The following is a 12,396-nucleotide window of genomic DNA, read 5'->3' as shown; positions in this document are numbered from 1 at the left end:
AAATGCAGGCTCTGCTATATTCTACATTAAGTTGTGTTAGGGTGATCAACCTGGCCTAGTGATAACTGCTAGTAGTAAGACTAGCAGCCTAGTTTTAGAAAAGTCTGGAGTGGGCCAGCCACAAAGTCATGGATTTTCAGCCAAATCAACTCTTTAAAAACCACATTCTTCAGGTTACAAACTCCATTTATGGAGGAAATAACCACAGACAAAAATCACAGATCCTTGGAATAGAATCTCCCACTTTTCTTGGACTAAAAGGTAGCACCCATTTAAAATATGATAAATTAGGCAGGCTGAGGTAAGGCAAAGTGTGGAATTAAGTTTTTATTTACAGGACACTGCAAGACAGGAAATTCCACATAGAAATAAGAACCTATTGAGGATAGAGGTTTCATACAGTATGTACACAGTTCAAACTGTTCAAGTATGCATTAGTGCTACATTAAAAGTCACATTTAAAAAAAGATCTTAAAGTGGAGAGACAGTAAGACAAAATTATACCAAGAACAAGGCATATAAGACTTGAATGTTTGACTGTAAAATCTAGAAGTTAAAGGTCCCAGGCATGCCATCTTGAATCTGGAAGGTATAGCCATCAGAGGTAGATTCTGGTACAACATTTTGATCTTCTTCCTGGAAGGAGGAGAGAACACAAAAAAAATACTTGTACAGTAATGTATATAGGCAAGAAGCCTATAAAAGTCTGTGGATACCCCATATACAACTTTCAACCAGGCTTTGTTTTGTTTACAGGATAAGATATCAAAGGCCACAACAGACCTATTTAATTTATGCTGTTTCAAAGAGGACAAAATTATTAATTTTCTATTTAACCCATAATTCTTCTCAAATGAAACATTTCAAACACTTTCACAAAATGTACTGACATTTTAAAGATGCTAATTAAACACACTAGGAACAAGACTAGTAACCCAGAAGTTAGGGCAATTTCCCAAGTATATGTTGGAATCAGTAGTCTATTTTAAGTCCTTCTGTATCTGTAGTTTTAACTTATTGAATGAACGAATGCTTATAAGACAAAAAGGAATGAGCTACTCTCAATAAATTAGTGATAGGAAAACAGAGTGGCAGTGTGTTATGCTTGGCTATTGGGCCATCTTTCGCATCAGTAAGATTTAAGTCTTATTTTTTGCTATAAACCTAAACATCACAGTTAAATTGCAAAAAAGGTGCCAATGATCCAAATTCCTTCCCAGGAGTGTACACCCATAAACAATCTAGACCTCCCATTAACTTAATGCTAGTTAATTTAAATACATTTTTTAAAAATCACATGCAATATTTATCAAACTGAACTGGTTTATTCTTCATCTAATACTCACCTCTGCAGAGAAATACTTTTCAATTAAGCTTGAGGAAGCCTTATAGACCATTTCATTTTCATGGGATTGAAGTGCTTCAATTCTGTCTAGCCCTCCACATTCTTCAATTAGGATACACAGTTTTTCAGTTTCATTTAGTTTTTCAGCAGCCTAAGAATCAATCACTATAGATTAATTACACTTGCTGAAACCAATTACATAAACTCAATATTCAAAAATAAGTGAGTTTATAACAGCCAGAAACTCACCAGAAAAATATTTGAAATTGCATCCAAAATAACCAAGACAATTTTGCTGTCTTTTGCAGACAAGAGGTTGATTAAAGGTTCCAGAATTCCATTTTGGACAAGATACACAATCTGCTCAATTGTTCCACCACTTGTATAGTTTGTGACAGCCCATACAGCTTCTTTCTGTGATTTAAAGTCTCCCTGTTCAACGTACAAACAAAAAATATTAAATAGTTTAAAACAGCAAAGGATCAGTTAACACCAGTTGGTAGCTGGTAGAATACTAGGGTATTTAAGCAATATACTTCTACCACACAAAGGGATGGCTGAAAAGTTAATATAGGACACAAACATTTCTTCTATTTTCATACCTTTGACAGAATTCCAACCAAGTATGGAACTAGTCCATGATTCACAACTTGCTGTATTTGGTCCTGACGGCCAGCCGTGATGTTTGACATGGTCCATGCAGCCTCCTTCTGGATATTGGTTTTGGGGTGAGTAAGCAGGCTAGGAAAGACAGCAAGGGCTCCTGAATCTATTACAATCTGAGTTTGTTCATCTGTCCCAGTGACAATATTTCCTATAGCCCTTAAGGAAGGGGTCTGAAAAAGAAAGTGTATGTCAAAATAAACAGCTATTACTATCAATAACACTGAGAAAAACTTTGCATTCCCTCATTTTTATGTTTGTGATCTAACTGTTCTTTCAGCATGCAGTACAACACTACTGAGTAATAGGTGGCTTAAAATCTGCAACATTTAAAAAATACTATATCCTTAAGTTATACAACATAAATAACCAGCACAAACTAGACACAAAGATTGAGGAAATGCCAAGCTAATTTAGCATTCCTCAGTCTATCAATGAAATGTAGTTAAGTTACTTCATATCTTTTAAAAGAAAAAAAAAATTCTTACCACTATTGGCAATTCACCAGATCCCAGAAGTTTCACTAGCTGTGGGACAACTCCAGTTTTCACAACCACTTCAATCCTGTCATTTGAGCCATCTGTGAGGTAGGAAATGGCCCAACAGGTATCTGCCAGAACTTCTGGATCATCGTGATGCAAAAGACGAACTAAGGTAGGAAGAATTTGCTCAATAGCTTCTATTGGGGGAGCAGGATTCTTGTTACGACAAAGATTTGAGAGTGTCCAAGTAAGATTTCTTAAGTAACCACACTGAGAAAGGGGAAAAAAAAATCAGTCCAATTCAAACAATTAAGCATTTAATGCATGAAAATCATCGGTCTGGAAGATTAGGGGATTTACTCATTTGGAGGGGGATGGAGGTGGCCACATTTTTAATTCAATATAATCAATTTCTTTTGTAATCGCAGGTATTTTATGCATTTAAAAACATTGTTCTGAGTCCATAGACTTCATCAGACCACCAGGAGTTCATGATAAACCCCATTTCAAAAAAAAATCTAGGGGTAAGACAAATAATGATTTTCAAATATTTAACAATAACTACAATGTATCAGAGATGTTAAACAAAGCAAAATGGCTGAAGAGGCAAAGAGGGCATCTCAGGGGCAAGTGAGAAGAGACTCAAGCAGGTCATAACACTTGAGAGATCACAGACAAGTATAAGTCCAGTCTTAGATAAGGCTAGAAAGGTAAGATATAACACCCAAATTGAGGTTTTGAAAGCCTGGCTAAGAATGTTTCTTTACTAACGAAAATGGCTTAATTAACTTACTGCTAATGATGATATATCAGGAACTGCAAGCAGAGCTAAAAGAGGGTCTATTGCACCATACTTGATAACCAAATCTCTGTAGGCTGAACCATCACCTGGAAAAACAGATGTTAACTGTCACTTGCAGGAGTGATAGAAAATTGAAGGATTAATAAATTACATATAACTGACTTTACAATATCCACATTCCTTTCTCCTTGTTTGAAAGCAATGTCAAAGGTTATCACTCAGATTTTTAAAAACCCATTTAAGTCTATTTAAGGTTGGTTTTAACATACCAGGTAAATTCTCCTTCAATCTGATCTACAATGGATATCAAATTTTCCTTTTTGGAAAGGTTGAAATAATTCCAATTTATAGGTTCAGGGGCTTTTAGCCTAAGCCTCAACAACTGTCATCCTTCTACTCAAAACCTGTTTGGCTATTAGATAAACCAAACCAAAAACAGTTCCATAATTCACATACCTGCAATGTTTCCCAGAGCCCACACTGCCTGTTCACTGATGTGAGCCTGGGGAGAGGCCAAGAGGGCAATGAACGCAGGTATAGCCCCTCCATCTACCACAGCCTTGGTTTGGTCTGATGTTCCAGAAGCAATGTTAGTAAGTGCCCAAGCCGATTCAAACTGAATAGGATTACAGTCTGTCCTGCCCAAGAAGCCTACAAGCTTTGGAATCATACCAGCCTCTATTATTTGGTCTATGGGAGGCTGTTTTTCCCTAGAAAGGAGTTTCCTAAAAAGGTAACAAAAAAATAAGTATTACAAAGAATCTGATATGCAATCCTCATCATTCTAAAACTTCTTTTTAAAATGAAAGCAATAGTATGTTCTGCTAACTGGGTCAATAAAAATTAAAACTTAAGTTTGAACTGAGCCCAGAATTAGACCAAGATTATTTTACTTGATTTAACAATTATTGCTTTTAAAAAAGATATTAAATGCCTAATTTCCTCTTATTTCCTCCCACTAATAAAAATTACTTACCTAGCAGCTTGGGTTGCCTGAAGTTGAACTTCCAGGTTATTACTATTTATGCCTTTGACAATATCTTCAACAGACCAAAGTGCAGAACCCTTTAAAAAATTTGAATAATTTGAGAGAGCAATCAATTTAACTTCCATCACAAGTAGGGTATTCAAATGAGAGCAAAAAAATGAACAAAGCTGATCAAGATTAAACAAGATATTCCAAAAGACTGTAAATGACAATTTATTAATATTTGACCATACCTCAAACATGGGTATACTGACCTAGTACCTTTTACAATGTATGTAAAAATGTTTGCCATATTTCAAGTTTACTTAGCATATACTGTTCTTTTGGCTCTGCTTTCTTCGTTCCAAATTACTTCATATACATTTATATTCCTTTTAAATCCATTGTTACATAATATGAATTGATTTCATTTTACTGAATCCTCTCTTACGTTCTGTTGCGTACATGGAAATGTTTTTTTTTCTTTTCTCATTTTGTATTTAAGTTTAAAATGAATAAAAAATTTACAAAAAAGAAAAGAAAAAGAAAATACTTGTTAGGTTGGATTGTAATAGATTGAGAATGATATTTTCCACCTCAAGGAGGAAAATGGAAAACAATGATTTGGAGATGCCAAAGGGTTGCCTTATCTAACCCTCCAAATATGCCTTCTAAAACACCAGTTCATCTCCATCAATCAGATTTTCAAACTAAATGTTATCACATAAAATGAAGGCCCATAGTCCTCTTCATCATCTGCTAAGAGCTGGTATTTATATAAATGGTGTTAAACAGGGAAAACATTTTAGGGTTATTGGTACAATATGCAGAAGAAATGCACTAAAGTTGACAGGAAAGCGTAAGTTTTCAGGAGGACCTACAGTGAAAGTGGACAAGAAAGTATTTTGCGCTGATAAAAAGAATAGCAGCCCTAGTAACAGGATCACAGAGGTATATGGAATCATTAAAGCAGGGCATTGTCCATTTCAATACCTTTACTTCAATATGGTACAGCTTAAGAAACTGGTGAACTTACTCAGTTCACCAAAGAATGTCTAGTATATTTCCAGTTTTGCTATTAGAGATAGAGCTGCTAGTTATATTTTTAACAAGTTCGTGTACCACCCCCTCCCCACAACAATCTTAGGAATCAACTTCCTTAAGGGCCAATAATTGTATTACTACTTTACAAAAAGGCTAGACTAATTCATAACCACAAGCAATCTACCATGTTCAACTAGAGTCAAGCTAGCAGTGAAACTGTCTTTTATTCCAATTTGATGTCATTAGGTAGAATTCCGATTTCTGAACTTCTCATGAGATTGTTCTTTCTTCTGAACTTACTATTAGACAATGGCCTTTTGACATTTGTCAGCCCTGCTGATGAAAGATTTTCCCTTCTGATTCAGGATGTGTATTATTTTATTATGCAAACAGTTTATTTATAATCAACATTATTTATGCACTTTTCAAAAGAAAGCCACAGTTTGCTAAGATTTTAATCAAGTTACACAATTATGTTGGTCTGTTCCCATTTTTTTGGGGATACTGTTTTCTGGTTTCCTCAAAATTGCTAAGTAATTTTTTCCCAAGGTTTTGTGTTCATCAGTACAAACACCATATAGTTGCATGCATCTGATTCCAGCATATTGTTTAAAATATATTCCAGGGGCTTGCCCTAGTATGAACAAAACATGTACAAAAAAGAGATATACATATCAGGTATCATCAGAATATGAACAATTACTATGAACTTAAGGGAAATTATGACTGTCATTCTAAAAATTTATGGATGACATCAAGAAAACCAAAGAGGATGGGGTACAGGTGATCGGAATTATTTTAATTTGGATAAAATTTGTGAAGGATCTTACATGCCCAAGCTTATATTCCCCCAACAGCAGGGCAATGGAAATATCAGGGGAGTAATACGATTTTTAAAAGTGTCATAAAGGTTAGTTTAACAACATTCTGAAGGACAGGTAATACTAGAGATAGAAAGACCAGTGAGGTGGCCATACTCTCCAACTCCTGCCCACTCCACCCAAAAGACAAATAGAGTAAAAAGTGGAGGGATGAGAGACATTCTAAATACAGATGTTGCTGGGAAAGGGAATGTAAAAAAAAAAAAAATCAAAGACAACTGAGGCTAATACAGGGCAACAAAGGATTACAGTATCCCTCAACAGCCAGCTACTTATACCATTTTCTGTCATATCAAGCCTGCTACTTCAAGCAATAAGAATGTCTAGGTTTGAAGGAGAACCATAGCCCAATTTATACAGGGCATATGCCTTTTCTGAGGATTTATAATTTATATAACTAAACTCTAAAGTATAAAAATCACATGTGCAAAATCTACTAGAATTAACTGATAAACCTACCTGGTTATTTCGGTTTTCTTGCAGAGGAGAAGTAGCATCATCAGGGAAAGTGCTGACATTTCTTCTTTTCAGCATCTGGTCATCTTTTTTAGCTTTTCTCAGTTCTACATTCACTTCAATACGCCGACGCCTCATTTCCTTGAGGAAAACAAGGTGGTTTGTTTTTTTTTGTTTTTAATCCACAACAGCTTAATTATCTTTACTAAGACAAATTTTGGCTGCCTATAAGTTTTCTTTTTTCCAAGCATCCAAGCATGTGCCCTTCCCCCATCAAAAAAATTATCTAGAAAATTAACAAAATTAAGGCTACTCACTGTGCTGTCTTTCCCTTTGTTCTTAAACCTATTAAGCCGGGCAGCTAGTGAATTAGCATTTTCATTGGTGGACATGGTTGTGTTCAACACTAGGAGAAAAGCAAGGAGGGAACTGAAACAAACAAAAAAGAAATTTCAATGCCTTCTTAAAAAGTCCTACAGAATTTTTTGTGCTTAACAGTAATTATTATCTCCAACCAACAGAAAATACAGCACTAACATTGATAGCAATGTCAACTACCAAAGTAGTATATTATGTATCATAAATATTTCTATAAATTCGTTTCATTTTTTGTACTTGAATTCTCCACTGCCTAGCATATAGAAGGTGCTTACCAGATAATGAACACCATGTAACAGGAACCACAGCATAGTCAATAAACTATGTATTAAACTAAAAAGTACTCTAGTTCATAGTAATCTATATTAAGCACAGCTTAGCTCAATACCTAGGACATAGTAACCTCTTAATAAATGCCTGTTGACAGCAAGGTGATAAACTGCCAGCACTTAAACCCTAGCCAGTTTCTCCATTAAATGTCCATTACACCAAAATACTACTCTATTTCCTTTAAGTAGTCATAATATAGCAGAATTTTAGGAAAATTTCTTGGCATTTGTTTCCTGTTAAGATAAATGACATTTTAAATTTAATTTTTAAAATAATTCAACAAGAATAAAAAGCTGACAAGCATCAATTTGTTCCTATGGTGGGGAAACGAACAAAGTTATAACACCTAGCCATTAACACGTCCTTAAAAAAAATTAAAAAGACAACATTAAGTTCTCAGGGTCTTCTCACAACTTAACTTAATACACAAAAGTGTAAGCAGTTCCAATCAAGACCTTCCATATTCAATCCATCAATTACTCCAACAAGTTAATTACATGCACTTACTATGTGCCAGGCATTAAGCTAAGTGCCACGGCATTAAAAAAGCAAAAATACAATTTCGGCCCTCAAGGAATTCACATCCTAATATGAAGACAACAACCAGTCACGCTATGTACAGTATAAATGGGAGATCATTTTTAGAAGGCAGGAAAAAAAAATCTTCACGGTGGTATTAGAAGCCGGGGAAACGCAGAGGGTGAGGCAGGGCTCCTCTCCCGGCCTGGGGGCGAGGCCCGGTATTTATTAGGCGCTTACTACATGCATAAGACTGCAGCTCCGTGCCCAGGGCGGCGAGCCCAAGAAGTGGCTTAAGCTGTCAGACAACTGACACAACCCCATTAACTGCCACCGACCTCTGGCCTGGGCAGGCAGCAAAGTTGAGCACTTCCGACCCTTCCCTGAACCAGATGCTGGATGGGAAAGAGTGCAAATTCAGGAGGCCTCCCCTCCCCCCATTTCCTCCCCGCACCCCATCCCCGCGACGACTCCCAGGGAGCAGCAGAGCCCTAGGCGTCCTCGGAGGCGAAGCTCGGGAGGGGCGACACCCGCTAGACACAAAGACCCGAGCAGCCCCGGCCGCCTGTTATCGGGGGGCGGCGGCTCGTCTTTCAGGCCCCAGAAGTGCTGAGGGAGGAGGGAAGAACAAGCCGCGCTGGGGTCGGATCGTGGGAAGCCCACCCCTCTGCAGCGTGGGTGTATGTGTCTCGCCCCCCCCAAACTCGGCTCCACACGCGCGCGCGCTCACAAACACTCTCCTACCACAGCCCGAGCATGGGCAGCAGCTGAAATACGAAGCTGATCTCAGATCTCCACGGCCGCCGGCCGGCCTCGGCAGAGCGGCCCAGGGGAACCGGTTTTGGAAACGCAGCTGCGGCCGCTGCCAACGCCGGGAAGCGCCCGAGCGCGGCCCGAGGCCCACCGCCCTAGCCAGGCCCTTCCCCACGAAGGCCCGGAGAAAAACAGGCGACTCTCCCACACCTCTTCCTCCTTCCCCCCCGCCAGCCCCGGAGCCGACCGTTTCCGGCTGGCCTGGTCTCCCCTCTCGCCGACGAAGAGAAAAGAACTCACGTTGCAGGAGGTCGCCGGGCCCCGTAGGGGAAGCGGGAGGATGTTGCAGCTGCGTCACGGCCACACTTCCAGCAGCCACTCCAGCTCAGCCCTGAAAGCCGTATGGCGCGTGAGGGTCTCCGGCGCGATTTAAATTTCCCGGCGGCCCGGAGCTCCGATTGGCTCATTCGAGCCCAAGCAACACAGCCATTGGTGGATTTGAAAAACACGGGGCTGGGTGGTCCCAAGATGGAGCCGGCAGAGGGAGTAGAGCGAGAGGGCGGGGGAGTGGAGAGGGAGGAGTTCTCGTGAGGTGCGGGAAGAGCAAAACCTGCGCATCCATCCCAGAATGCTTTGCAGCCACGCTGTGACGCCTTGATTTTTCAATCTTTGTGCGTGTTGGGCTGGTGGGCGTCCTTAATTCTTAATCTGTGAGGTCTGTGTTCACTCTTCAATTTTAGGAGTTCATCGATTTGTCGGGTCAAGTCCACAGAGATTAAGTTACCGCAGTGTGCCGGAAGCCCTGCTAAACATTGGGGATTCAAAGGCAAAAAACGTGCAAAAATATTTTTAAAAATTTTCAGTGGGCAGCTTAGACAAATGATTATTTTCCACGTGCTTGCTCCAGGGAGGCTCTTAGATTGTATGGGATTTGGAACTTTTTTGTTTTAGAAAATCTGCAATTTGTAGTTTTTGGGGGGCAGCTTCAGTAAGTGCTGTGATGCAACATCAGTGTGTTGCAAGAGTTCTCTAACTTTTTGATCTCAGGACTCGCATTAAGTTCTCAAGGATCCCAAATAGCTTTTGCTATAATATTTATTGATATTTACCGTATTAGAAATTAAATTTTAAAATGTTTAATTCGTTTGAAAATAATGTAAACATTAATAGCATTTTATATAAAAAATAACTTTCCCCATACATTTTCTGAGAAGAGTGGCATTGTTGTACACAATGTTGCAAATCTCTTTAATGTCTGGCTTAATTGAAAACAATTGTATTCTCATTTTTGCTTTTGTGTTGTCTGTTGCATTATATAGATGTATTTGACGTTCATGAAAAAAAAATCCCAGCTTCACATAAATAAGTAGTTGGAAAAGGGAGGAGCATTTTAATAGGCAAATATCTTATGAAAATAGTTTTGATTTTGAGGGACCTCTTTAAGGAACTTGGGGACCCACCGACCACACTTTGAAAACTGCTATTGCCTGGTCTTCCAAAGCCAAAATAGAATGAGGTAATTATCTTAACTATTTCAAATAAAAACCTTTCACTTAAGACTGCAAAGAAAACCGTAACAGTCGTAGGGAAAGTAGAATGGGTTGCCACAGTAACTAGGATGTTATCCAACAGGGAGGTGACCTGAATATCTCTGCAGCATTTAACACTTAGGCACCCTCTCCTGGATATTGATTCCTCTATACGGTTTTCCTGACACTGCTTTGTCTTGGTTCTGCCTCCCACCTTTGTATAGAGCCTCCAGGGGCCATCTAATCCAAAACATTTCTTTCATTCTTAATTTTTGTAGTGTATAGAGAGCCTGTCTGGAAGCCAGGAAGACCTGGCTGTGTGACCCAGACAAGTCACTTAATCTTTCAGTGCTCTAAGTACTTCTAAGACTATAAATTGTTACATTGGTAGAAGGACTTTCCTCACCCAGGAGTTCCACACACTAATGCAGGGAACTTGCCTGTATAGCATAAACTAAATCCAAACCAAATGCTATTTATATGGCTATGGTGGAGCTCAATTACAATTCCAACTCATTGTTTCTTAATTTTCAAATCAACAAAGGTGTTGAAGTTATCAATAAGAGATCATGTTTTCACACAGCTGTTGTAAAAGTAAAGGGCGAAAAGCCTTGGATCTTGAGTTGAGCTCTGCCATTTGCTACCTATGACAACCTGAAAATGTCACAACTATTGACAAATTTCATTGAATCATCATTTGTCTAGATTTTTACCAAATCATTGTTGCCCAGATAATTTTTGAGTATACTTGCACCTAAGATTCTAGACCTATTGCCTGAAGAAGGGAAAAGGAACAAACATTAAGTGCCAGTTACAGGCTAGGCACTGTGTAAGTGCTTTAAAAGTATTTCATTTGATCCTCACAATAACCCTGGAAGGTAGGTGTTATTGTCCCCATTTTACAGTTGAGGAAAATGAGGCAGACAGATGTTGGATATTTTTACAGTCTTTTAATTAAGTTCTAGTATTTGTTTGTTGTCTCATGGAGTTACTCAGGTGTCTGATCAAATTAATTTTCAAGGGTTTTGTTATTGAGTAAGATTTTATACTTCTTGTATTAAACTGTTCCACTAACAATTCTTTTCTCTAGAGCTCTCATTTCTTTTTCCATTCTAAACTCTAAAGCTCTTATTTTATTTATATGATCACTTTTTAAACTTTTGCTTTAGAATCACTTTGACAAAAACTGCTAGTAAAACTAGATAGCAGTATGATGGGAATTAGGTTTGGATCAATACCACATACCATATACCAAGATAACACTCCAGATGAATACATGATCTCAATGTAAAAATTTGGTCAAATCATAAAGAAATTAGAGAAGCAAGGAAGAAATTACCTTTCAGATCTATGCACAGTTGAAGAGTTCATGACTAGACAAGCAATAGAAAAGATTACACAAGATAAAATGGACAGTTTTGGTGCAAACAAAACTAATATAGTTAAAATTAGAAGAGAAATGTAAATGAAAAAACTTTGCAACATATTTCTCTGATAAAAGTCTCAAATCTGAGGTATATGAGGAATTGATACAAATCTATAAAACTAAGAACCATGTCTCAAGAAAAAATGGTGAGAAGATGAATAGGCTATTTTAAAAGACAAATCCAAGCTACTGAATAGGCTATTTTAAAAGATAAGTCCAAGCTACTACAATATGAAAAAATGCTCTATATCACTAAAATTATAGAATTTGAGAATTTATAGAGAATTTGAGAATTTAAGAAATTAATTTAATTAAGAATTTAAGAAATTCATACCTAGCAGACTGGTAAAGATGAGAAAAAAGGAAAATGACAAATGGAGGAAGCTTCCAAAAAGTAGGCACACTAGTGCACAGTTGTTGGAGGTGTGAAGTGGACCAGCCATTCTAGAAAGCAATTTGAAACTATGCCCAAAAAGTTATTGTGTATACCCCTTAACCCAGCTATACCACTATTAAACTAATACCTCAAAGAGATCAAAGAGAGGGGCAGCTAGGTGGCGCAGTGGATAGAGCACCGGCGCTGAAGTCAGGAGAACCTGAGTTCAAATCTGGCCTAAGACCAAACACTTGACACTTACTAGCTGTGTGACCCTGGGCAAGTCACTTAACCCCAATTGCCTAAAAAAAAAGGGGGGGATCAAAGAGGAAAAGAACCTATATGTACAAAAATATTTATAGCAGCTCTTTTCAAAATTGTGGTTCCTATTGGAAACTCAGCAACTGTCTTATTGGGGAATGGGTAAACTAACTGTAATATAGGA

The 12,396-nt window shown here is 38.1% G+C and overlaps 1 protein-coding gene across 5 annotated transcripts; it reads right to left on the bottom strand.

Moving 5' to 3' along the window:
* Window positions 1-302: 302 nt before the first annotated feature.
* Window positions 303-9,032, bottom strand: KPNA2 (karyopherin subunit alpha 2). 5 transcript variants are annotated; one of them, XM_027873202.1, is made up of 11 exons: window positions 8,921-9,032; window positions 6,958-7,069; window positions 6,644-6,781; window positions 4,269-4,357; window positions 3,749-4,017; window positions 3,284-3,378; window positions 2,497-2,760; window positions 1,948-2,181; window positions 1,595-1,777; window positions 1,347-1,496; window positions 303-636 (listed from the first exon to the last, which is right to left on the bottom strand). In XM_027873202.1, exons 2-11 carry the CDS (start codon window positions 7,030-7,032, stop codon window positions 547-549), a joined length of 1,587 nt encoding a protein of 528 aa, XP_027729003.1. In that variant the 5' UTR covers window positions 7,033-7,069; window positions 8,921-9,032; the 3' UTR covers window positions 303-546. The 5 variants fall into 5 exon arrangements, with proteins under 5 accessions (XP_027729003.1, XP_027729005.1, XP_027729006.1 ...); XM_027873204.1 differs by having other exon boundaries at window positions 6,958-7,046; window positions 8,921-9,004; XM_027873205.1 differs by lacking the exon at window positions 8,921-9,032 and adding an exon at window positions 8,868-8,885.
* Between the last annotated feature and the right edge of the window lie 3,364 nt (window positions 9,033-12,396).

Source organism: Vombatus ursinus, unplaced genomic scaffold, assembly GCF_900497805.2.
Source record: "Vombatus ursinus unplaced genomic scaffold, bare-nosed wombat genome assembly UNPS02014801.1, whole genome shotgun sequence".
Lineage (NCBI taxonomy): Eukaryota > Metazoa > Chordata > Mammalia > Diprotodontia > Vombatidae > Vombatus > Vombatus ursinus.
This window is presented reverse-complemented; position numbering and strand designations above follow the sequence as displayed.